The sequence below is a fragment of the Artibeus jamaicensis genome, unplaced genomic scaffold, assembly GCF_021234435.1.
Source record: "Artibeus jamaicensis isolate MK-2021 breed Jamaican fruit bat unplaced genomic scaffold, CSHL_Jam_final contig_332, whole genome shotgun sequence".
NCBI lineage: Eukaryota > Metazoa > Chordata > Mammalia > Chiroptera > Phyllostomidae > Artibeus > Artibeus jamaicensis.
The window spans coordinates 12,285,019-12,308,389 of record NW_026521788.1 but is presented as its reverse complement, the minus strand read 5'-3'; the positions used below and the strand labels follow the sequence as shown (position 1 = coordinate 12,308,389).

At 40.0% G+C, this 23,371-nt stretch overlaps 1 protein-coding gene across 2 annotated transcripts in view; it reads right to left on the bottom strand.

Annotated features, from left to right (window-relative positions):
* Positions 1-23,108, bottom strand: part of BICC1 (BicC family RNA binding protein 1) — a 268,526-nt gene extending 245,418 nt beyond the window's left edge. For both annotated transcript variants that reach the window (XM_037139924.2, XM_037139925.2), the window contains exon 1: positions 22,669-23,108. In XM_037139924.2, the coding sequence (XP_036995819.1) occupies positions 22,669-22,858 (190 nt within the window). In that variant the 5' untranslated portion in view covers positions 22,859-23,108. The remainder of the gene's footprint in view (positions 1-22,668) is intronic.
* Positions 23,109-23,371: the final 263 nt, after the last annotated feature.

Sequence of the window (23,371 nt, the reverse complement as noted above, 5' to 3'; positions counted from 1 at the left end):
TTTCATTTCTATGTTTTTCAAGGAAACTTCACACTATTTTCCATAGCAGCTGCATCATTTCATACCTCTGCCAACAGTACACAAGGGTTCAAGTGTCTCCTCCTTCTCACCAACTCTTATTTTCTGGTGTTTTGAGAGTGGCTATTGGTACCTCATTGTGTTTTTGAATTGCATTTCTCTAATGATTATTAGATATTAAACATCTATTAGTGTATTTGTTGGTCATTTTTATATCTTCTTTGGAGAAATGCTTGTTGAAGTCCTTTGCCCATTTTTAATTATAATTTTTGTTCTTGAGTTCAAGTTCTTTATATATTATAGGTATTAATTGCTTATCAGATATATCATTTGCAAATATTTTCTCCCATTTTGTAGGTTGCCTTCTCACTCTGTTGACTATTTTGCAACAAAGTTTTTAAAGTTTTTTTAGTTTTAATTGTTGTTCAAGTACAGTTTTCTGCCCTTTACGCCCATCCAAGCCCACCCCCCTCCCGACCTCCCTCCTGTCTCCACCCTCCCCTTGTTATTGTCCATGTGTCCCTTATACTTGTTCCTTCAAACCCTTCCTCCCTTCCCCTGAAATTCCCTCCCCTCTCCCCTCTGTGCACTGTCAGCCTGTTCTCAATTTCATTGTCTTTGGTTATATTTTGCTTGTTTATTTATTTTATTGATTAGATCCCTATTAAAGATGAGATCATATGGGAACTGGAAAACATTATGCTAAAAGTTTTTAAAGTTTAATGTCATCCTGTCTATTTTTGCTTTTGGTACTGGACTTTTGATGTTATATCCAAGATACAATGGTCAAATCCAATGTATGAGTTTCCCCCTATGTTTCTTCTAAGAGTTTTCTAATTTCAAGTCGTACATTTAGGACTTTAATCTATTTTGAGTTCCTTTTTGTATATAGTAAAAGCCCACAGGGGTGCCCAACCTGCGGCTGCAGGCCACCTGCAGCTCGGGATAGCTATGAATGTGGCCCAACACAAAATCATAACTTACTTAAAACACTGAGATTTTTTGTGTGTGATTACATGTTGCAATGTATTTAATGTATGGCCTAATACAACTCTTCTTCCAGTGCGGCCCAGAGATACCAAAAGGTTGGACACCCTTGGAAGGTAAGGTGAAGGTACAACCTCACCTTTCCTCTTTCACATGTGGATATCCAGTTTTCCCAACACCGTCTATTGAAGAGACTACTCCTTCTCCACTGTGAAACCTTGACACTTCTGTGAGAAACCGTTCGACTACATGTGGGAAAATTATTTCTGGATTCTCTATTGTGTTCCATTGGTCTATATCTGTCTTTATGACAGTATTAAACTGTTTTGATTACCAAAGCTTTGCAACATGTTTTGAAGTGAGGTAAGCTTGAGGCCTCAGGCTTTCTTATTCTTTCTCACTGTTTGGGGTCCTTTGAAATCCCATACTAATTTTATAATAGTTTATTTGTATTTTTGCAAAAAAGACATTGATATTTTGATAGACTTTGTATTGAATGTGTAGATCACTTTGGGTAGTGTGGACATTTTAACAAATTAAGTCTTCCAATTTGTGAATACATAATGTCTTTCCATTTGTGCCTTAATTTCTTTCAGAAATATTTTATAGTTCCCATTATGCAAGTCTTTTGCCTCCTCAGTTTCTTCCAAAGTATTTTACTCTTTTTTGATAAAACTATAAATAAAGTTGTTTTTTTAATTTCCTTTTCAAATTGGTCACTTAATGTATAGAAACACAACTGATTTTTGCATGCTGCTTTTGTGCCCTGTGACTTTTCTGAATTCATTAGTTCTAACAGGTTTTTTTGGGGTAGACCCTTCCTACCTACAATAAAACCATGTCATCTGCAGAGATAGTTTTACTTCATTTTTTCTTATTTGGATTTTTTCCTGGTCGTTCAGGCTAGGACTCCAGAACTATGTTGAATAGAAGTGGTGAGAATGGATATCCCTGCCCAGTTACTGATCTTAGAGGAAAAGATTTGTTTTTTACCATGCAGTGATGCTGGCTACGGGCTTTTTATGTATGGCCTTTATTACACTGAGGTGATCTTCTTATCTTCCCTGTTTGTTGAATGTTTCTACCATGAAAGAATGCTGAATACTGGCAAATGCACTTTCTCCATCAATCGAGATGATCATATGAATTTTGTCCTTCATTCTGTTAAGGTTACAATGACTGATTTTTATGTGGAACCATTCTTGCATTTCAAAAATAAATCCTACTTAGACATGATGTAGAATCATTTTAATGTGCTGCTGAATATGGTTTTTAAATTTTTTGTTGAGGATTTCTTTATCAATTCATCAAGGATATTATCTGTAGTTTCTTTTACTGTAGTATCTTTACTTTGATGTCAAAATAATGAGGCCCTCCTAGAATGAATTTGAAAGTGTTCCCTTCTCGATATTTTAAAGAGTTTGAGGAAAAACTGGTGTTAATTCTTCTTTAAAGGTTTAGTAGCATTCTCCAGGGAAGTCATCTACTTCTGGGCTTTTCTTTGTTGGAAGGTTTGTTGAGTACTGGCTCAATCTCCTCACTAGTTGTAGTTTTGCTCAGATGTTTTATTTCCTCATAATTCACTCTTGGAAGATTGTATGTTTCTAGAAATTTACCCATTTCTTCTCCAGGAGTGTCCAATTTTTTGGCATCTCGGTGCCAAACTGGGAGAAAAATTGTCTTTGGCCCCACATTAAATACACTGGGACGTGTAATTACAAAAAAAAATTCTTGTAATGTTTTAAGTAAATTTATAATTTTGTGTTGGGCTGCGTTCATAGTCATCCTGGGCTGTAGGCTGGACAACCCTGTCTACGGTATCCAAGTTGTTAACATGTAATTGTTCACAGTAGTCTTTTATAATCTTTTTTATCTCTGTGGCATCACCTGTAACATCTTCTCTTTCATTTCTGATATTTATTGAGTCTTTTTTTTTTTACTGTTGTTCAAATACAGTTTTCTCCATTTTCCCTCCACCACTTTTCCCCATGCCACCCACCCCAACCTTTCACCCTCGGTCCTTCCCCTCTTTGCCTTTGTCCATGGGTCCTGTATACATGTTCCTTGATGACCTTTCCCCTTCTTTCTTCTGCTTCCCCCTCTCCACTCCCCTATAGATACTGTCAGTTTGTTCTTCATTTCAATGTTTCTGGTTCTATTCTGCTTGCTTGTTTTGTTTTGTTGATTAGATCCACTTATAGGTGAGATCATATGGTATTTGTCTTTCACCACCTGGCTTATTTCATGGTATAGCTAAAAATCTGTCAACTTTGTTGATATTTTCAAAGAACCATTTCTAATTTCCCTGATTTTTCCATTGTTTCTCTGTTCTCTTTTTCACCAATTTCTGCTGTGATCTTTATTTCCTTCCCTCTGTTAACTCTGGCTTATGGTGTTTGTCTTCTAGCTCGAGTTGTAAAGTTAGGTTACTAAATTAAACTCTTCTTTTTTAATGTAGTTACTTATCACTATAAACTTCCCTCTTTGTACTGCTTTTCCTGCATCCTAGAGTTTTGATGCATTGTATTTTTGTTCTACAAGTCTTCTGATATTTTTTAATGTCCCCTGTGTTTTATTCTTTGATTCATTGATTGTTCAGGAGTATGTTGTTTAGTTTCCACATGTTTGTGTATTTATCAGTTTTCCTTTTGCTATTCTTTTCTAGTTTCATTCTATTGTGATCTGAGATGATACTTGGTATAATTTCAATCTTCTTAAATCTGTTAAGACTTATTTTGTGGCCTAACTTGCAGTCTCCCCTGGAGAATGTTCCATACGCACTTGAAATAATGTGTATTCTATTGTTGGGTGGTAAGTTCTCTAAATGTCTATTAAGTCCAATTGATTTATTGTGTTGTTCAAGTCCTCTTTTTTTCCTGTAATCTTCTGTCTTGTAAATCTTTTGATTTTAACACGTCTCAGTTTGAACTTCATTGGGTTCATCCTACTTCAGGGGTGTCAAACTCATTTTCACCGGGGGCCACATCAGCCTCACAGTTGCCTTCAAAGGGCCGAAATAATTTTAGGACTGCATAAGTGTAACTGGTCCTTAACTGTTGAGGAGCTGAAATTATACTGACCCCTTTGAAGGCAACTGTGAGGCTGATGTGGCTCCCCCTCTGAAAATGAGTTTGGCACCCCTGTCCTATGAGCATTTTAAGCTTCTTAAATTTTTATGTCCATTTCCTTCCTCAGATTGACAAGTTTCCTGCCACTGTATCTTCAAATAAGCTCTCTGCTTATCTCTCTCTTTTTCTGGGACTCCAATATTGGGTATACTGGTCCACTGATAGTGTTCCACGAGTCCCCAAGGCTTTTTTCACTTTCATTCATTTTTTCCTTTCATTCCTCTAAATTAATAATTTCAAATGAACTGTCTTCAAGTTTACAGAATCTTTCCTCCGCTTGACCAAGTATGTTACTGAGCCTCTCCAATGAATTTTTCAATTTAGTTATTGTATTCCTCAACTCCAGAATTTGTTTGGTTATTTTTTATTGTTTCTCTCTCTTTGTTATTCTCATTTTGTTGATGCTTTGCTTCCCTTATTTCATTTGTTTACCTGTGTTCTCTTGAAGCATGTTGAGCTTCCCTAAGACAATCAACTAGAATTCTCTGTTGGGTAATTAATATATCTCCATTTCTTTAGGGTTAGTCCTTTGATTACACCAGGTTTCCCTGCTTTTTTGTGTACCTTGTTATTTTTCTTGTTATGATCTTCATACATAAACAGCCATCTCTCCCAGTCTTTAAAGACTGGCTTCATACAGAGGACGACTTTAACCAATCAGCCCATCTAGAGATTCTGGGGGGGGGGGGGGTCCCTCAAATCTTTTACAAGAATGCATCTTTTCTGGGCTTGTTTGTGTAATTTTTCAACTAGAAAGGGTTGCTGGTTTCTTTTTCATGAGACTTTAGTTTCCCACTACCTCTTGTGTCTGTCAGCAGTACTACTTGCTCTCCAGCAGCACAAAGCTCTCCGTTAAGCTCTCTCTTGTTCTCAGTGGCCCCCAGGCATTCAAAGTATGCCAGTTCCCCATCAGTGTTCCAGGTGAAATACAAATCAATCGCTAGGGCAGCCCCTCAAAAAGCTGGAACTTTGGATGTACGTTCCACTATTCTTCTTCTCTTTCAAGGAAAAAACAGCACTTTGGGCTTTCCTCCCAATTGCTAGCTTTGCTGGCTTGGGGGAGTAACTGATGCAAATGAAATGAAATCACATTGCTTATCCACTTCAATGTAGCTGTTCTTCGCTTTGAGTTTGCGTGGGCACTCGAAAAACAGCTTTTTGGACTGTATATTAACTTGGTGTTTCCATGGGGGAACCAGGTGTGCAGCTTTCTATTCCACCATCTTGCTAACCACAAGCAGGTTTATTTCTGTAATCTCATATTACAGCAAATGCAACATAAACGAACACAATAGTAGTCATCAAGAGTTCACAGCAAAGGCTGTTTTTATTTAGAAGTGTATGAAATATTTGAAACATCTACTTCTATATCTCCCTTTCTGAACTTTTTTGCATTGAAAGTATACAAAGATATTGAACTATACACACCATCTCACCTCCACTATGCTCCATCTCTGACTCCAGCCAGGCTACAGTAAATGGTTCTGTGCAGGCATCAACCCACGTGCCTCATCTCAAGTTTACACCAAATACACTTCTCAATTCCTGTGCTAGAGCCAGTTAGATGCCTGCAGGGGCTGTGGGTGTCACATGTATGTAACCCAGAAATGCAGGGGAAGCAAATCCCATGGGGCTACCCTCGATCTTGTTCAAGAGGGACAGAAGATGAGAAATAAATGCTCCTCCTTTTAGTCCCTTAGTTGAATGTTTTAAGGATGCAGTCTCTGGATCTTAGCAGAAACAGCTTTACCCTCTCCTTCTCTGTGTGACTCTCCTTATTCCCTCTTCCACTTCCTTATTCCTTATCCCCACTTCGTCTACTTGAGAACACTTTCCAAATAAACTAGTTGTCACAAGACTTTGTCTTCTGGAATAGAGGCAAGCGACCCCACACTTAAGACACAGATTAAGTAGGGACTTACTCTATCAGACCTCCTTCTCTTTACTGCTAAATAAGTCCAGGTAGGTTTCCTCTCTTGCATTAAATTGTATTCTTCTTAAAAGTAAAAGACCATATTTACTTGCATACTCTCATAATATGACCTCCCAAAATATTATTTTTTAAACACAACTTCCCATTGGTTTTTAAGTTGGCCTCACTATCTCCAAATGATTTATGAGACAATTTTCATAAGCTTGTAAGCTAACGCAGAACTTTCAGAATTCAAATCCATTTTCATAATATATAATATTTTGTTGTTCAAACCTAGTTGTTTTGACTTGATCAATATACTTTACATTGACAGTGCATCCCACATGTCCATTCACTGATAATAAATACATTTTCTGAAGACAATATTTCTGTTTAGGTGATAATATGACTGCCAGCAATGTTTTACTAAATTATAAATCCCTGTAAAAAAAAATTAAAACCCTGTAGATCTACGGGTTTTCTTTGCCCGTATAAAAATATTCTAAGAAAAACGCCCTGACTAAAATAAACACTTATTTGCATGATTCCTCTTGCAATACTTAAACTAAACATATATTTTTCTGTCTTTTTAATTAAATCATTATGATGAAGCAATTTGAAAGATTATACTATACTATTATTGCCAAAATATTGACTTTGCTTTGGGCCCTTAAAAAGCTCAGAATATGATGAAAGATCAACTTAAATCATAGATGGACCTGGCGGGGTGAGTCAGCTGGAGCAACATCCTGTAAACTGAAGGACTGCAGGTTTGATTCCTAGTTGGGGCACATGCCACAATGCTGATTCAGGCCCCAGTCGGGCACACAGGAAAGGAAACCAATCACTGTTTCTCTCTCACACTGATGTTTCTTTCCCTTTCTTCCCTCCCTCTCTAAAATCAGTAAGCATGTCCTTGGGTGAGGATAAGGGAAATATTGTGTTGGTTTTAAATAATCAACAAGAAATTAAAATACTTTGGAAAATAATTAAAATTTGGACACCCCAATGTCTTTTAAATGGAGATATTAATCGAATGAACCTTACTACATTTCCTCGCTATGTTTCTCTAGTAGTTTAGATGACAGATATGAAGCCTGGCACGTGAAGCATGATAACTGGACACGCTGGCAGAGGGAAAGGAAAATGTGACAAAAAGTGCTACTCGGGGAAGCGTACAATTTCCTTTGTTCATCTAACAGAGTATGTCAACATCGACAGGTCTCAGCTATGATCTACACTGTCATCCCCGCTCAATTACTAGAGAAAAGCCTAAATTAGCTAGCATCCAGCCCACAGAATACAGGGCACTGCAAACCTTACTGCCAAGATGTCGGAAGGCAGAGCTTGTGGTCAGCTCTCCTGTGGGCACTTGTTCCTCCAAAGCCAGGACACTCCAACTGTCCTCATTCTATCACCTTCCCCATTTGCTAGGAATGTGCACATATGTGGCACGAAATAAGACAAATTCCTTCCAAAACTACTCATGTATGTGGAGCTGAGTCAGCCTCCAGCACCACATACCAAATACTACTTGGCTTCTATTACATAGCGCGCCAAAGACCCAGAATACCACAGCTGTCGGAGATTTTAGGGGCAATTCATCCCAAACCCTAAGAGGTTAAATGACTTGTCCAAACTGACAGTGTCAGTGGCAAAATGGTCACGAATTCAAGTCTCCTAACTCCCAGTTACCCATTACCCTGAGAGGCGTGGTTTATTTCCCTCAAACCCAAAATATGGCAGTGAGTACCCTAGTACACTAAGCAAACTAGCATAGAAGACCACTTATTTTGAGAGTGGATTATCTCTTACTCAAGATGTTTTAAAATCATATTTAAACAAGATGGATCATTGTAAGAATAAGATAATCTTATTCTTAAAATCATATTTAAACAAGATGGATCATTGTAAGAATAAGATAATCTAGTGTCTCCAAGTAAATAAATTTTAAAATTATATTAATCTTTATACTATAAAGGTTATAATTAAGGTTTATATTAACCAATTTATGAAATTAAAGCAGGCCCTGGCCAGGTAACTTTGCTGACTAGAGCATTGTCCTAACATGCCAAGGGCCAAGATTGCAGGTTCAATGCCTGGCCGGGGCACCATGAATGTTAGTTAGTCCACTAAGTACATGAATAAGTGAACCAACTCTCTCTCTCTCTCTCTCTCTCTCTCTCTCTCTCTCCCTCCCTCCCCCCTCCCTCCCACCCAGCCTCACTCTAAAATTCAATAAATTTAAAAAACTAATCCAGATCAGATACAAACATCAATTATTCAATATTAACTTAAAAGTTTGAATATCTTCATTGAAAACTCCACATTAATGTATCATCACTAAAGAGTGCAACATTCTACACAGCCCCCAGCCTGAGGATAGACAAAGACCAACTTGCATGTGGACAATTACTCTGCCTTTCTTACTTACGTAAGGCAGAACTATTTGATGTTTCTTAAGGCCAGCCATGTGCTCTAGTGTTAAAGTTCCCATGCAGTCCACCAGCCCCAAATGGGGCAGCTTTTAATCCAGATCCATCACAGAACTTGTATTCTGTATGTAATATGGCTATTTTTATAGCATTGGGCTAGATGCTGGAGAAGAACAGGAGATGACTTTCAAACACAGACCATGTAACAGGACACCAATTATGAATGCACTTTATAGACATTATCACATAATCTTCATAACATGAGGCAAGTTGTATCATTATCCCCATTTCACAAAGGAGGAAACTGAGGATATTTAACCAAAGCCAATAGAAGGCAAAGCTTTGACATTTCTGCATTCTCACTGAGAATTCTAACCCCCTCAGTGCCTCCCACCACATTTCCAACTTGGGAAGCATGGTTTATATAGTCTGAAATAGTTTCTCATCACAGACTCAGATTTGACATCTCCATACTACATAGAACTTTCAACTCCACAATAATCCTGAGAGGAAAACTAGTGTCTAGATCCATTCAGAATTCTAAATAAATAAATAACAACAACAACAAAAAGAAACACCAAGCCCCAAGTTCAAAGGATTAAAAGCTTTTCTTGTCTGTAAAACACAGATCTCATGGGTTGTTGCATGAGAGGCTGAGATGACAGAAGAGGCATTAAGCACCAGCACAGGGTCTCGCACACTGTAGGTGCTCAGTTAAAGTTGGCCGCTGGTTCCAAAAACACCACCTTTCTTCAGTACTCACAGTCCTCAGAATAGAGTTCCAAAAGGGAGAGAAGCTACACAATTCATTTTCACTATAAGGTGGTCTACAACTGTAAAAAAAAAAATTCTGGCTAAATGTACTATGACTCAACCATGAAATTTTAATTCTAAAAACCATTTAGAAATACAAAAACATAGATTAAAATGTTGAATACGAAACTGTAGTTAAGGCTACAACAGCAACTACATAAACTCTATGCAAATAGTCAAGGACTAGATTTCAAGGCAGAAAAATAAAAATGGTTGTTAGTATGGTCATATTACTAATGATTGTTTTTCTTTTTCAAGTTCCCCTCATCAAAGATCCAAGATGACGGTGGAGTAGGTGGAAGGTACATTCACCTCCTCCCAGGGCCAAACTGGAATCACAATTAAATTATGTAATAATTAACCTGAATAACCAAAAGAAGATTTGCTGAAGAGAAGTCTTATAATGAAGGATTTACAGCAAAAGTCACATCAAGACTGGTAGGAAGGGCAGAGACATGAAAAGGGCTGGTTCTCCCACAGGTGGCAACTGAGGTTCCAAAAAATATATCTCGGCTGCAAAGGTTCCCCCTTTGAGGGGGAACTATGGGGTCTCGACCTCAAGCTCAGCTCCCCAGCCCAGAGCAACAGAGCCAGGAACACGTATCCATGTAACAGCTGGCTGTGAAAATCGGCAGGGATTCACGCACAAAATCTCACTCACAGCCACTCTGGCAGAGGGAGGGCAGAGCGGACTACAGTCACACGAAAAGAGACTGGAGTTTGTGACTCTGGGGAGAGAGAAGGGACAGCGCCAGGACCCCTGTGCTGAGTCATTCACCCACACTGCAGATGCCATCATTCTTGGGTGGACCACTCCCTTCCATATAAAATCAGCCTGTGGGGATGCAGCAGCCCCAGCATCTGGACTCCCCGCCATCCCATGCTGTGGAGCTTATGCCCTGCTGAGGGTCAGCCGCCTGAGGTGGGGTGTGGAGGTCTGGCCAGACTCAGACGGTGTCAGTAACCGAGTTGCATGGCTTCAGGGCAGAAGCCATTCCTTCCACCTTCCCATGAACCTGACTGCTGTATCCCCCTCACAGGACATTTGCTACCCTCTCGACTCCTGGTGCCTCTACCAACCCAGAGCTGGACAGAATACAGGACACACTGAGTTGTGTGGTTCTGAAGCGGGCACCACGATCCCCCCTCGCCTTCTTCAAAGCCTAACTGGCACCAGCTCTTCCACTACCCCCATCCACCTGACTCCCAGGAGCCCCGACCTGCTGAGATCAGGCTCTCGGCAGACCTGGCACAGACTGAGCCGTGTGGCTTTTGAAAGGGGGCCTTTTTTCCCCTCATACGCCCCGCGGGAGCAGGGCACTACCTTCACACAGCCAAATCTTGGTCTGTTTGGGGCTGATAAAATCTTCCAGCCTCACCCTCATTAGGTAGCAGATCTACCTAATAAAAAGAAATGCAGAGAGGCAGCCAAAATGGGGAGACAAAGAAACATTTCCTAAATGAAAGAGGAAGAGAAATCTCCAGGGGGAAAAAAAAGCTAAATGAAATGGAAGAAAGGAACTTATCAGATATAGAGTTCAGAAAATTAGTTATAAGGAAGCTCAAGGAACTTAGTGAAAACTATAAGACACTTAGGGAGAACTATGACAGCATGAGAAAGGACAAAAAAAATTTTAAAAAGAACTATCAGAAATGAATAATACAATATCTGAAATGAAGTATACACTAAAAAGAATAAACAATAGGTTGGATGAAGCAGAAGATTGAATCAGGGACTTGGAAGACAAGATGGCAGAAAACTCCCAGTCGGAGTAGGAAAAAAAGGAATTTAAATGAGGACTGTTTAAGGGACCCTTGGGACAACATGAAGCATTACAACATCCATGCCATAGAGCTATGAGAAGAGAGAGACCAAGGATGAAAAGCAAGAACTACAACCAAGACTACTTTACCCAGCATGGCTATCATTTAAGTTAAAGGACAAATAAAGAGCTTCTCAGACAACAAAAAGTTAAAGGAGTTTGCTACCACCAAACCAGTGTCACAAGAAATGTTAAAGAGTCTGCTTTGAGAAGAAGGGGAAAAAAAAAACCCCAGAAACATAGTTAAAAGAATGGTAATAGATATGTACCTATCAAGAATCGCTTTAAATGCAAATGGTTTAAATGCTCCAATCAAATGACAACGGATAGCCAAATGGATAAGAAAACAAGACCCACCCTGACCAGGATGGCTCAGTTGGTTGGGCATCATCCTGCAAAGCAAAGAGTCGCCAATTCGATTCCCAGTCAGGGCGCGTGTCTGATTTGTGAGTTTCATCCCCAGGCAGGGCCTGTGCGAGAGGCAGCTGATCAGTGCTTCCCTCTCACATCAATGTTTCTCTCCCTCTCTTTTTCCCTCCCTTCCCTTCTCTCTAAAAATAAATAAACTCTTTAAAAAAAAGGAATGAAAACAAGACACACGCATATATGCTGTCTACAAGAGACCCACCTCAGAATGAAAGATACACACAGACTGAAAGTAGAGGGATGGAAAAAGTTATTTCATGCAAATGGAAATGAAAAAAAAGCTGGAGTGGCAACACTTATATCTGACATCAAAGAAATACCAAAGATTGTAAGAAAATATTACAAAGAACCGCATGCCAACATATTGGACCGTCTGGATGAAATGGATGAATTCCTAGAAACATAAAATCTTTCCAAACTGAATCAGGAAGAATCAGAGAATCTGAATAGACAGATTACAACTAGTGAAATTGAAGCTGTAATCAAAAAATTGCCAACAAATAAAACCCCGGGACCAGATGGCTTCACAGGGAAATTTTACCAAACATTCAAAGAAGAACTAACACCCATACTTCTCACACTATTCTAAAAAATTCAAGAGGAAGGAAAACTCCCAAGATCATTTTACGAGGCCAGTATTATCCAAATTCCAAAATAAGATAAAAACACTACAAAGAAAATTACAGGCCAATATCCGTCATGAACATAGGCGTTAAAATCTTCAACAAAACATTAGCAAACCGGACCCAGCAATACATTAAAAATATCATACACTATAATCAAGTGAGATTTATTCTGGGGAGGCAGGGTTGGTATGTTGATAGAAACTGTGTTGAATCTATAGATTCCTTTGGGTAGTATGGACATTTTAATGGTGTTAATTATTCCCATCCATGAGCATGGTACATGTTTCCCATTTATTTGTATCCTTGTTTTCTTTCAGCAGTGTCCTACAATTTCTGAAGACAGGTCTTTTACATCTTTGGTTCAAGTTATTCCCAGGTATTCTTTTAGCAAGCAGTTGTTGTGAATGGGATTGTTTTCTTAGTTTCCCTTTCTGATAGTTCACTACTGGTGTATAAAAATGCAAGTGATTTCTGGATATTTATTTTGTATCTTGGCATTTTACTGAATCAATGTATCCATTCTAGTAGGTTTTTTGATGGAATCTTTAGATTCTCTATGTACAGTATCATGTCATGTGCACTCAAATCTAGGAAATCTCTCACTGCAACATGTTTTCTGATATATCTCCTCAGAGAACAGAAGCAACAAAAAATAAATAAATGGGACTACACCAAACTGGAAAGTCTTTGCACAGCAAAAGAAACCATCAACAAAATAAAACAACACAGTGGATGGTAGAACATATTCACCAATGATACATCTGATGAGGGGTTAATTTCCAAAATTCATTTAAAAATCTGTGAAATTCTACACCAAAAAAATAAACAACCCAATTAAAAAGTGGGCAAAGCACCTGAATAGACATTTCTCCAAAGAGGGCATACAGACGGACAACAGATTTTGAAAAGATGTTCAACATCATCAGAGAAACGCAAATTAAACCATAGTGAGATTATCACTCCACACCTGTCAGAATGGCTACCATCAATAAAACCAGCAACAGGTGCTGGTGAGGATGTGGAGAAAGGGCAACCTTTGCACACTGTTGGTGGGAATGCAGACTGGTCCAGCCACTGTGGCAAGCAGTATAGTGATACCTCAAAAAATTAAAAATGATCTGCCTTTTGACCCAGCAATCCCACTTCTGGGAATACAGCTGAAGACCCGAAACACTGATCAAAAGAACATTAGCACCCCTATGTTCACTGCAGTGTTAATTTACAATAGCCAAGGTTTGGAAAGAGGTCCAAGTGTCCATCAGTAGATGAGTGGATAAAAAAATCTGTGGTATATTACACACTGGAATACTACTTGGCTGTTAAAAATGAAGGATATCTTATCCTTTATGACAGCATGGATGGACCTGGAGAACATGCTAAGTGAAATAAGCCAATCAGGGAAAGACAAGTAGCATATGATTTCACTTACATGTGGAATATAATAAACAAAATAAACTAGCAAACCAAACAGAAACAGATTCATAGATACAGAGAACAAACTGACAGCTGTCAGAGGGAACAGGGCTGGGTGACAGACAACAATACGATGAGCACCAGAAGGAAAGGGGAGTGGGAGAAGGTAGAAGAGGGGAAAGGAGGATAAATGGTGACGGAAGGAGACTTTGGATAGTGAACATCTAATACAATATATAATTCATGTATTATGGAATTGTACACCTGAAGCCTATATAATTTTATTAACTAATGTCACCCCAATAAATAAATTTTAAAAAATATAGTTCCCTTCATATTACTTTTTAAATTTCTGTAATAAAAAGTGTGTTTTTGAGTTATTTCATAATATACTATTATAAATAGGTGTCCATTATGCCTAACTTGATGGGAATCTGTAGGAACATTAAATGCATTTTGAGTCTGCTGAGCAACAGTAAAGACAATCTATCCCTTCCACAGAAATATATACACCTGTGCTCTTCCCCTAAATCCCTCAGAACAAGCGACTCCAAACAATATCGTGCCAGTTATAAATTACGCTCCAACACTAAAATGCTTCAAGATGGTTTAATAACATGGAGAAAGTACTAGCATCAAGAATAAAGGGAATCAAAAAAAGAAAAGAATCTGAATCTTCTTCATTTCCATCATCCCCTAGCAAGGTTTCTCCAAGTGTGGTCCTGGGACCACCTACAGCAGTGACGTCACATGAGATTCCTTTCAAATCCAGATCCCCACCACCACTAACAACCGACAAACCTATAGAACTGGAATCTCTGAGGGGCCACAGATCGCCATTTCGCACAGTCTCCTCAGGTGATTTTCATGCCCACAAATACTACAAACTGTTGATCCATAGACATGGCGCAAAATTTCCAGCAAAAGAAACAAACAGAACTCCAACTCTGAACTGATCATTGAATTCTTCCCTAATTTCTCACATCCCCCAGCTCCAATAAACCAGGGGGAGGGATCACAGGTGCCAGACATCCCACAAACCTGTTGTCTTCCTGCCTCACCCGTGAATCTTCCCAAAGAGCAATTTTGCAAACTTTATCATCGGCCTCAAAATGCCCGTCCTTTTTGCCCCCAAAATTTCATTGGTAAGAATTTTTCCTTTGACAATAATCAAGGATGAAAAAAAAGTTGTTAGGCAAAAGTGTTTGGGGCAGCAGTACTAATATTCCTTATCTGCCATTTCTTAAGTATGTACACTGCATCTGGCCCTGCTGGGTGCTTCACATACAGTATTTCCAACCCTCAGAACCTAGAAGCTACTTTTACTCCCCATTTTAGAGACTAGAAAGCTGAGGCTCAGAAGAGTTATCCACCTGAACCCTGGCCATGCAACTGATAAACGAATGGAGCCAAGATCTGAATCTCGGACACTTGGAGTACAAGTATCAGGCTCTTCCCACTGTCTAGCTACCTAAAAAATGTTATAAAATGTGCTCATGTTTAAGCAAAGTGTGATATGTCAAGGGAATATTATACAGCCACTTAAAAATCACGTTCTTCAAGAATCTCTAATGAAACAGAAAATACCTATGATGCAATCTGAAGTGAAAAGTGTGATCCCTGTTTGGAATTTAAGGGACACAAGTCACACAGAGTTAGGGACTCTACATATCTTGTTATCTCTGCATCCCCAAAGCCTTACACTGTATGTGACATATCTATATTTTTCATAAAAATAAATTATACATGGGCCAATTTTTTTAAAGACAAGGAAAAAATTTCCAAAATGTTATCAGTGGTTATTGTTGCTGGACTTGGGACTTGAGGATGATTTTTTTTCTTTTCCTTTTTGACATCTGTTTGTACTTTCAATTACTCTGTAATAAGTTTGTCTCACTTTCATTGTCAGAAATAAAAGCAATGGCCAATATTCAAGTCCAATGTTCAAGCATCCTCCTATATATGAGATGTAGTTAAGATCCAGATCAACTCAATATGTAGACTAATATGGGGTTTATTGTATCCACTGTAACAAAGAAACTCCTTTGTAGGTAGAAAGTGATCATTATCTTTTTATGTGCCAGTATCACAAATGGGAGCAGGATTTGGTACTTGTTACAAACATGAACACTTTCATTACCTACAGTTACTAGTTGCTTCATAGAGAGGAAATGGAGTTACAAATGTGTATCATCTACACAATGTTTACATCCATGGTTTGTGCATTCTGACACTGCCCGAAATACTAGTACCACAAGCATTAAAAATCAAATGGGGTGGCTTTTGCAACATAACAAGAAGAGAGTCCCACACACTGCAAAAGCCATTATAAATTAGTACTAAATTTTGCCTCGTCTCTGGTAGTTTATTAATAGCCCTTTTACATGAAAGAATCTATATGGTCACTACTATCCCATGCGGGTTTTTAGGGTTTCTTACTGTATTTTTTCCCTTACCATTGATCACCCCATACCCTCTTTCACCTCCATGCACCCTCACCACCCCATTTGTTTTGCAAGAACTGTATTTTAGAGTAAATACAGGGTAAGCCAACTGTTATATTTAATTAGTTCATCATTCTGGGCAATTTCAAATAGCAAAACATGGCACAAATCTGATGATAATTCTACTATCAAACTGCCTCCAAACTGACTTCATCTCCTGAACAAATTCTGACTTTGTTGACCAGATTATACTTTACCAAACAATCTATGAAAAAACCAAAGGTCAGAAACCTGAATCAGAGTGAACCTGCTAATTCTAAAAGCAATTTCAGATGAGTGGTGGGTGGGAAGGAAGAAGCAGGGGAGAAAGAATACCATATAGTAAAAGGTAAAATGGGCATTTTGTATCATGTAATTTTCAATGAACAAAAAAAAGCATCTGACATGGAGAAAACGGTGGAGGTGAAAAAAAGATGGTTATAGGACTTAGTGGACCTAGGTCTTCTTTGTAAAAAGAGTAACAGAATGAAAACAGCTTTATATGATCAAAGGTGTTTCTTCTCTGGGACTTACGTTGACTCCTGGATTATGGAAGGGGGGGGCAGAAGGAAATCCCATCTATTTATAACATTACCAAATAATCTAAATTTCTATGGATTAATAATGCAGGTCAAAATCTCCCATCCAGGTAAGCTTTAGCTTCAGTCACAACTTGGAATTTTTATCACAATGCCCTCTGCTTCGCCCATGTAGGGAACCCATGGGTTGGATCACTCAGCATCCATTTGGATACCCTTCATCCTTGCCTACTTCTAGAAAAGCTGGAAAAGAAGTCATGTTCCCCGAATATTTTGTAGCGAAGAATGGCCAAAAAAAAAAATACAGATGGAGTTCCAGGAGACAGAACCTTTTATCACACATCGAGGCAAAATCTGGAAGAGAAAACAACTTTTGTTCCCCTCTCTGCCTGCGAAGACCACAGAGCCACTGGAGGTACAGTCCAGCCAGCCTCCATCAATGAGGCCAAAAGCCACAGGCTCGGGACAACAGAGGCAAGAAGGCAACTTGCTGGCCTCCTTGGGCAGCTATGGGGCCTGCACCCCTTGGTCCCAGATTTTTGGTCAGGTGAGGAAAATAACCTCCAGCTTGTTTAAGCCACTCTGTGTTGGGTTTTCTGCTAATCGAAGCCAAATACATTCCTGCCTGTTAAACTCATTGATAGGACAAAGCTTCCAGTGTTTTAACTCATCAATGATCAACTAAACCAACTACCCACTCCCCAGTCTTCAGAAAGATAAGATTTACAGCTACTGAGAGTGGTTAATCCACACCCAAGCACGCAGCTCTGTGACATCCACCTCATTCTGTCCTCACAGGACTCCAGACCAGGCCAAGTTAGGACCCCCAGCTGCGTCTGATGGCAGTTTCTGAGCTTGTTACTGCCAAGCTACACAACCCGTGATGGATTTTCTCATTTAGATAATAAAGTAATCTTAACCCTCAATTCTGCTCCCTGACTCAACTACAACTCTCCAAACAAACTTCTGAATTGGAAGACTTTCACTAAAATATAAATCGCCCCTTCCCCTAAAGAAAAAGGAGTCATACGCAGTTTAATTTAAAAAACCTGACAAGCATTTGCTTCCTAGTGTTTTTGAGATCTCTATCGATCACAGGGCACACAGCCACTGCAGCGCCAAGATCTACTAAGCACCATGTGCCCAGGGCTGGGAGAAGCATTTCACATGCAACGTCTCCCATTCGGTGCTCACGGGTCATCATCGTGATAATATTATGATCATTATCATCGGGTAGTTATCATTGTTCATAGCATCCCCAGGAGATGACACTGTTATTGTCCCCACCTTACAAGTGAGCAAACAGAACACATTAGCCCAGGTAGAGCATTTTCTTTGAAAAAGTCTCTTTCTAGACACCAGTAAACCAGTTCAGAGCAGCATAAAATTAGAAGGGAAATTAATTGACTTTGCTGCTAGTCTATAGTAAAAATATCAGAACTTACTGACTCGAGACATTCAAAGAATGAAAAATACTCAAGGCAGTAACAATTACAATAAAGAAGCTGTAAAGCCCTACCATCCTGAAGAAATTTGTAATTTTACATTAATGTCTAACATACTTTTCCTAACTATGTACTCATCCACCTTTACGAGGGACACTGAGCTACCAGGAAGGCCAATAATAATATTTTGAGAGCTGTGAATGTTCGTGTATTGTAAGACCATTTAATTCATTTTCCAATATATTTGATTTTCAGTTTCAGTTTAAGAATATGAATCTTACAAACTATAATTTATGATGAATATGGTTATTATTAATGCATTCAGCACTTCCTACATGGCCAGCACTGATGTTTTACATACACCTTTTTTCTCTTAATTATCACAACCACCTAAGGATGCAGGCACTATTATCAACACCCTCTCTGAGAAATGAGTCTGCAGGTGATGAATCTTCTTCCCAAACTCCCTATTGAAAGGTAACACCGAGATTGAAATCCAGATCTGGCCCAGAGCCCTGTACTTTTAACCACTAAGCTTTATAAAGTGATTTGTTCTTGTTGTTTATTAGCATTAACCAAACAGTGGCCAGAAAACTATATTAAGCTTAGCTCTTAATGACAAGTATTTCATTTCTAGTACTCCCCATATCATGTTTTTTTATTTATTTCTCTCTACTCCCACAAAAACATTAAAAAATTATCTATTCACCTAATCATAAGCCAGTCTTCACTGAAGTTTGCCAAATTAAAGAAATAACATAATTACTGCTCTTACTTTTAATGAGTAATGTCTGATGGCCTAATTTAGTGGCTAGTTCTACAGCCCAGGCAAACACACAGTAATAAATGATCCCACTTGTGCCTAGTCTTTTTAAAATGCGACATGGTTTTTGAAGTCTTTAACAGCAATATCCTAAAAGCCCAGCAGATGTCAACCTCAATTCATGAAAACAGGACATTTCTCCTCTTTTAACACTTCCTTCCTTCTATGATGAAACTCATGGGATTCAGAACTTTGAAAGTACCTATGCTTCTAAATTTTATGTAGGAATATTTCATTGTATTGTACACGCATATGTTTTTCAACAAAAAAAGTATAATGATAAGATGTAAACAACCACAGAAAAAGAAAAACAAGAGTTAAAATAGTTTCCACGTGTGCCTCTCAGCACTCCAAACTCTAAAAATGTGTGGGACTCTTCTGACCTATTTATTTTCTACCTCTTCCAGACTTCCCCCTATACCTCTCCCTCGTTGCATTCGTAACTCTCATTTAACCGACTTAAATGAGTCAACACTGTGATTTCGCGTGAAACATAAAATCCAAATTTTGAAGACCGATATTAAATCAATTAAAAACAGTGTTTCTTTAGAACTAACAGTGCTGTTCATGGTATCCATCCCAAGACTGGCTATACTAATCAAAAAACTAAACTAAACTTGAAAATAAGTTATCATTTATAAAACTGCTGACTAATAAAATTGATAATATTCATTTACATTTGAACAAAAATGCCAGCTACTCTGTAAGGCTATTCCAACATACTTATTGGGCCCCCCAAAAAAGGAGGAGGAGAAAAGAAAAACTAGTGATTTTTCCTTAACTTTTCCACCTGGTGATTTTATTTGTATCACTGCTTTGGGGGTGGTCGATGATAATCCAAGAATGGTATTTCATTTCTGTGACCACTGCTGCACTCCCCAGGTTTTAACCTCACTGAATTTTTGGTCCATTGCGTAGAAGAATTTCTCTACTAATAAAAATACAACCCATTAAAAATTAACTTGCCCCCAGGACACTCTCTCTGGAAACAAATTCCAAGCATTATAATCACCAATTTGCACTGTGTAGACTTAAAGGCAGATTATCTTATTTATCCTGATTCAAACTGGAAACCTGCACATAGTTTAAGCAACTGTGAAAAGAAAAATGGCAAATCCAAGTTCAAAATAATCAGAAACCCAACCAAATGCAAACTTAACTTACTTGGCACTTTTCAAATGAAAGGGTTGTTTCACTCAAAAATACTTAACAATATTAGAATATTTGTTGGCTAGCTCAATTTCCTACCTTGGTATCTCTTTTACTTCCACAATTATGAAATTGATAAATTCATTTGTTCCCTTTATTTAAGTATGTACTGTATATCAGAAATTGGGATAGGCACTAGAAATCTTTTGAATCCATGTTATATTACTTATTATTAATACTGATAAGCAAATGATATATATTAAGCTCTTATCAGTGTGGCAAGAGTTCACTTATCAGGCCTTATCTCTTTTAACACTCACAAAATCCTAAGGGCAGACTGAAACAGTGAAGGGGGGCGGGGGGGCAGGGGAGCTGCCCCAATGCCCCTCAAGGATTTATCTGAAGCCGGGTCTGTGCGATTCCAGTGTCTGCCCTTGCTATCACCCTCTGGTATCAAGCGGTGAGGCACAATTCTGTCTAGTTCAGAAAACTAGTCTTATTCCTTCCAACGAGGTGGTTCTACGTAATCTGACAGGAACCACGCATCACAAAACGCCCTGGAACACACTGCACCGAGTGCCATTGTCAAACGTGTTCAAAATTTACTTTCTTAGAAGGCATAATTCACTTGTTGGTAATTTTGGAAAGTTAAGGCACTAATGCTGAACCCTTGAAGAATTCTTTGGGGTTAAAATGTGAAGGTTTTATTATATATTGACTGGTGAAGAAACGTTAATAACTCTGTTAAGACTTTCTGTAAATAAAAACTTACCACCGGAAAGCAGTATTAAACCATCTCATGTCAGAATACTGTATCTACAAATGGGAGGGCCTTCAAATTTAAAAATGCCTCACCCATATTTCATTTCGTTCTAAATAAAAATTATTTTAAAGAAGAAATCAACTTCTAAAGCTCAAGTTACACGTGAGGGCTTCCTAGAAGCTAACATCACTGTTATTTGCATGTGCGTGGGTAAAACAGATAAGGAAGACATATTACTACTGGAAGATCCAACTCCAGATTGAAGGAGAAAAGAAATTGGAAACTCGTTGTATGTCAGTTCAATTGAATCTCTCAACAATATTTTTCTGCATAAATGTAGTATTTTGTTTCATAACCAGGCACTAGACAAAAAGAATCATAAAACAAATGAAATAACTAAAATGGGTTATCAAAATGCAACTGGGGCTTTAATTTCCAAATCCACTTTGAAATATTCTTATTTGAACAGTTTATTACAGAAGTAACTGTCCTAAAAAGCCGCGTAATTTAAGGGGGGAAAAGAGAGGAAGAGAGAGAGAATGACAAGCACTAGGGATGTTTATCAATAAAAATAAGCAACAAGGGAGATGAATTTGTAGCTTATCCAAAAACGCCTGCCAAACACTCCTGCTATTTGTTTCCACCAAGTTATTGTTTTGGAAAACATGTTGTTCTCTCTTAAAATAACCTGCCTAAATGTTCTAAAAAGCCACTGCATTTCCAGAGGCTAAATAGCTCCCATATTGCGATGCATTGACTGATAAAGTCAAAGTAAGTTATGCATCAAGCCACACACATAAAAAAGTTGGAAGGCTCCAATGCTCCTTTGTTATAAGGACACTAGCTACTGAATGAATCCACTACTCGCCCTGCGTGAAACTAACGCCTGGTCCTCTGCAGTACTTTAAAAATGACAGTCATTCAAAATACTTTATTTCTCTGGATGAAGGAAATAAACCACATCTGTGGCTACAGTTAATCTAGTAATTAACATTTTGAGGAAGGGCAAAATGACCTTGGACATTTTAGTGTTCACTCTGAGAACTCCAATCCTCCCATTAAAACACAGAATATGTTTTCAGTCCGATATGGTTAAAGCTGTTATGCCTGGGAAAGTCCCAAAGAAACTAGGGAGTTAAAAAGAAAAAAAATAAATAAAAGCCGAAGTTGTGAAAGACATAGTCAGACATCCATAGTACTGAAAGATTTTTATGAACTTATTGTAACTCATGATGTGTTTTATAGGGCTGTCAGGAGATGAACACATATTGTGCTCCAACCCAGAAGCAATGCCCTGACACAATCCCCAGCTTTGGATGCTCACCCCCATCCTGGCCCCTCTGGCTCCAGGGTGGAGGATGGTGGGCGGAACTCCTGTCTTAAGCCTTGACATCTGCAGAGTGTTTTCCAATAGCCAGACAAGGCCCCTCAGCTGGAGGAAGTGGATACTGACAAGAGGAAAGAGAGAAACAGACAGAAAGAGACAGAGCTAGAATTCAAGGCTGCCAGCGAGTGGGGAGTGTCACACGTACTCTGTGCGGTCCAAGTGGGTTCGGATGGCACAGCCCAGGTGTCCGCACTAAGGCTGGCATCTCCGAAGTCCAGCACGCAACTTGGGCGCGCCGTTACAAACTCGGCCTTAGGCTTTTCTGGAGCCGGCAAATTAGCACAGGGTCCCCGGTGCCTAGAGACCTGAGAGGCATGGGAGGGTGGAGAGTCCCGCTTGCTCTCCACTCCATGGGTGTCCCCCAGCTCCGCGGGGAAGGGGACCAGGAAACTAAGTTGGCTATGGGCCGGAGTGGCGGGCGCTGGGGAGCGAGACGAGGATGTCCGGGAAGGAGCTGGGGACGCAACAGGAGAGTCCGGGAACGCGGGGGATGCCTACCTTGTAACATGGCCTCAAGTTTCTTCCTGTCCACGCGGAAGCGCTCCTCGCTCCACTCCGGGCTGTGCAGGGACGCCCCGGCGACAAGGTCGTCCTCCGAGCCGGGCATGGGCGAGTCCGTACTGCGTTCGCTGTTGGAACCGGGGTCCGACTGCGCCGCCAGGTAGCCGGGCTCGCCCTGGGCGGCCATGGTGGGCGTGCGTCGATCCGGCTCCGGCTGCAGCCGCCTCTGCGCCTCCGCCGCCTCCGCTAGCCCGCCGGGCTGGTCTAGCTCCCCGCGCCGCGGCGCTACCTCGTCCGCCCGCAGCCGCCGATGCCGCCGCCAACACCGCCGCCAAGGAGTCCCCGGCGCATCCCAGCCCCGGGCGCCGCCCACACTGCCAGCCGCCCCGGGTCCAGTCCTCGGTCCTGGGCCAGTGGCTGCACCGCCCCCAGCCAGCAACGCCCGCGCGAAATGAGCGCGCGGCGCAGCCCGCGCATCCATCCGCTGGGCTCCCGGGCTCCATCCCCGCCCGCCGCCTCTCCAGCCCTGCGCTCATTGGCCCGGCAGGCCCACGGGGAGCCCCGGCGGGCGGGTGGGCGGACTCGCGCGCGGGGCGGGCGGCCCCTGGCGCTTGCACACACTCGCGCACACAAACTCACCACGTACACACTACCTCTTTTTTGCATTTAAACGTATAGATCTTGTCCCATGCACATACTT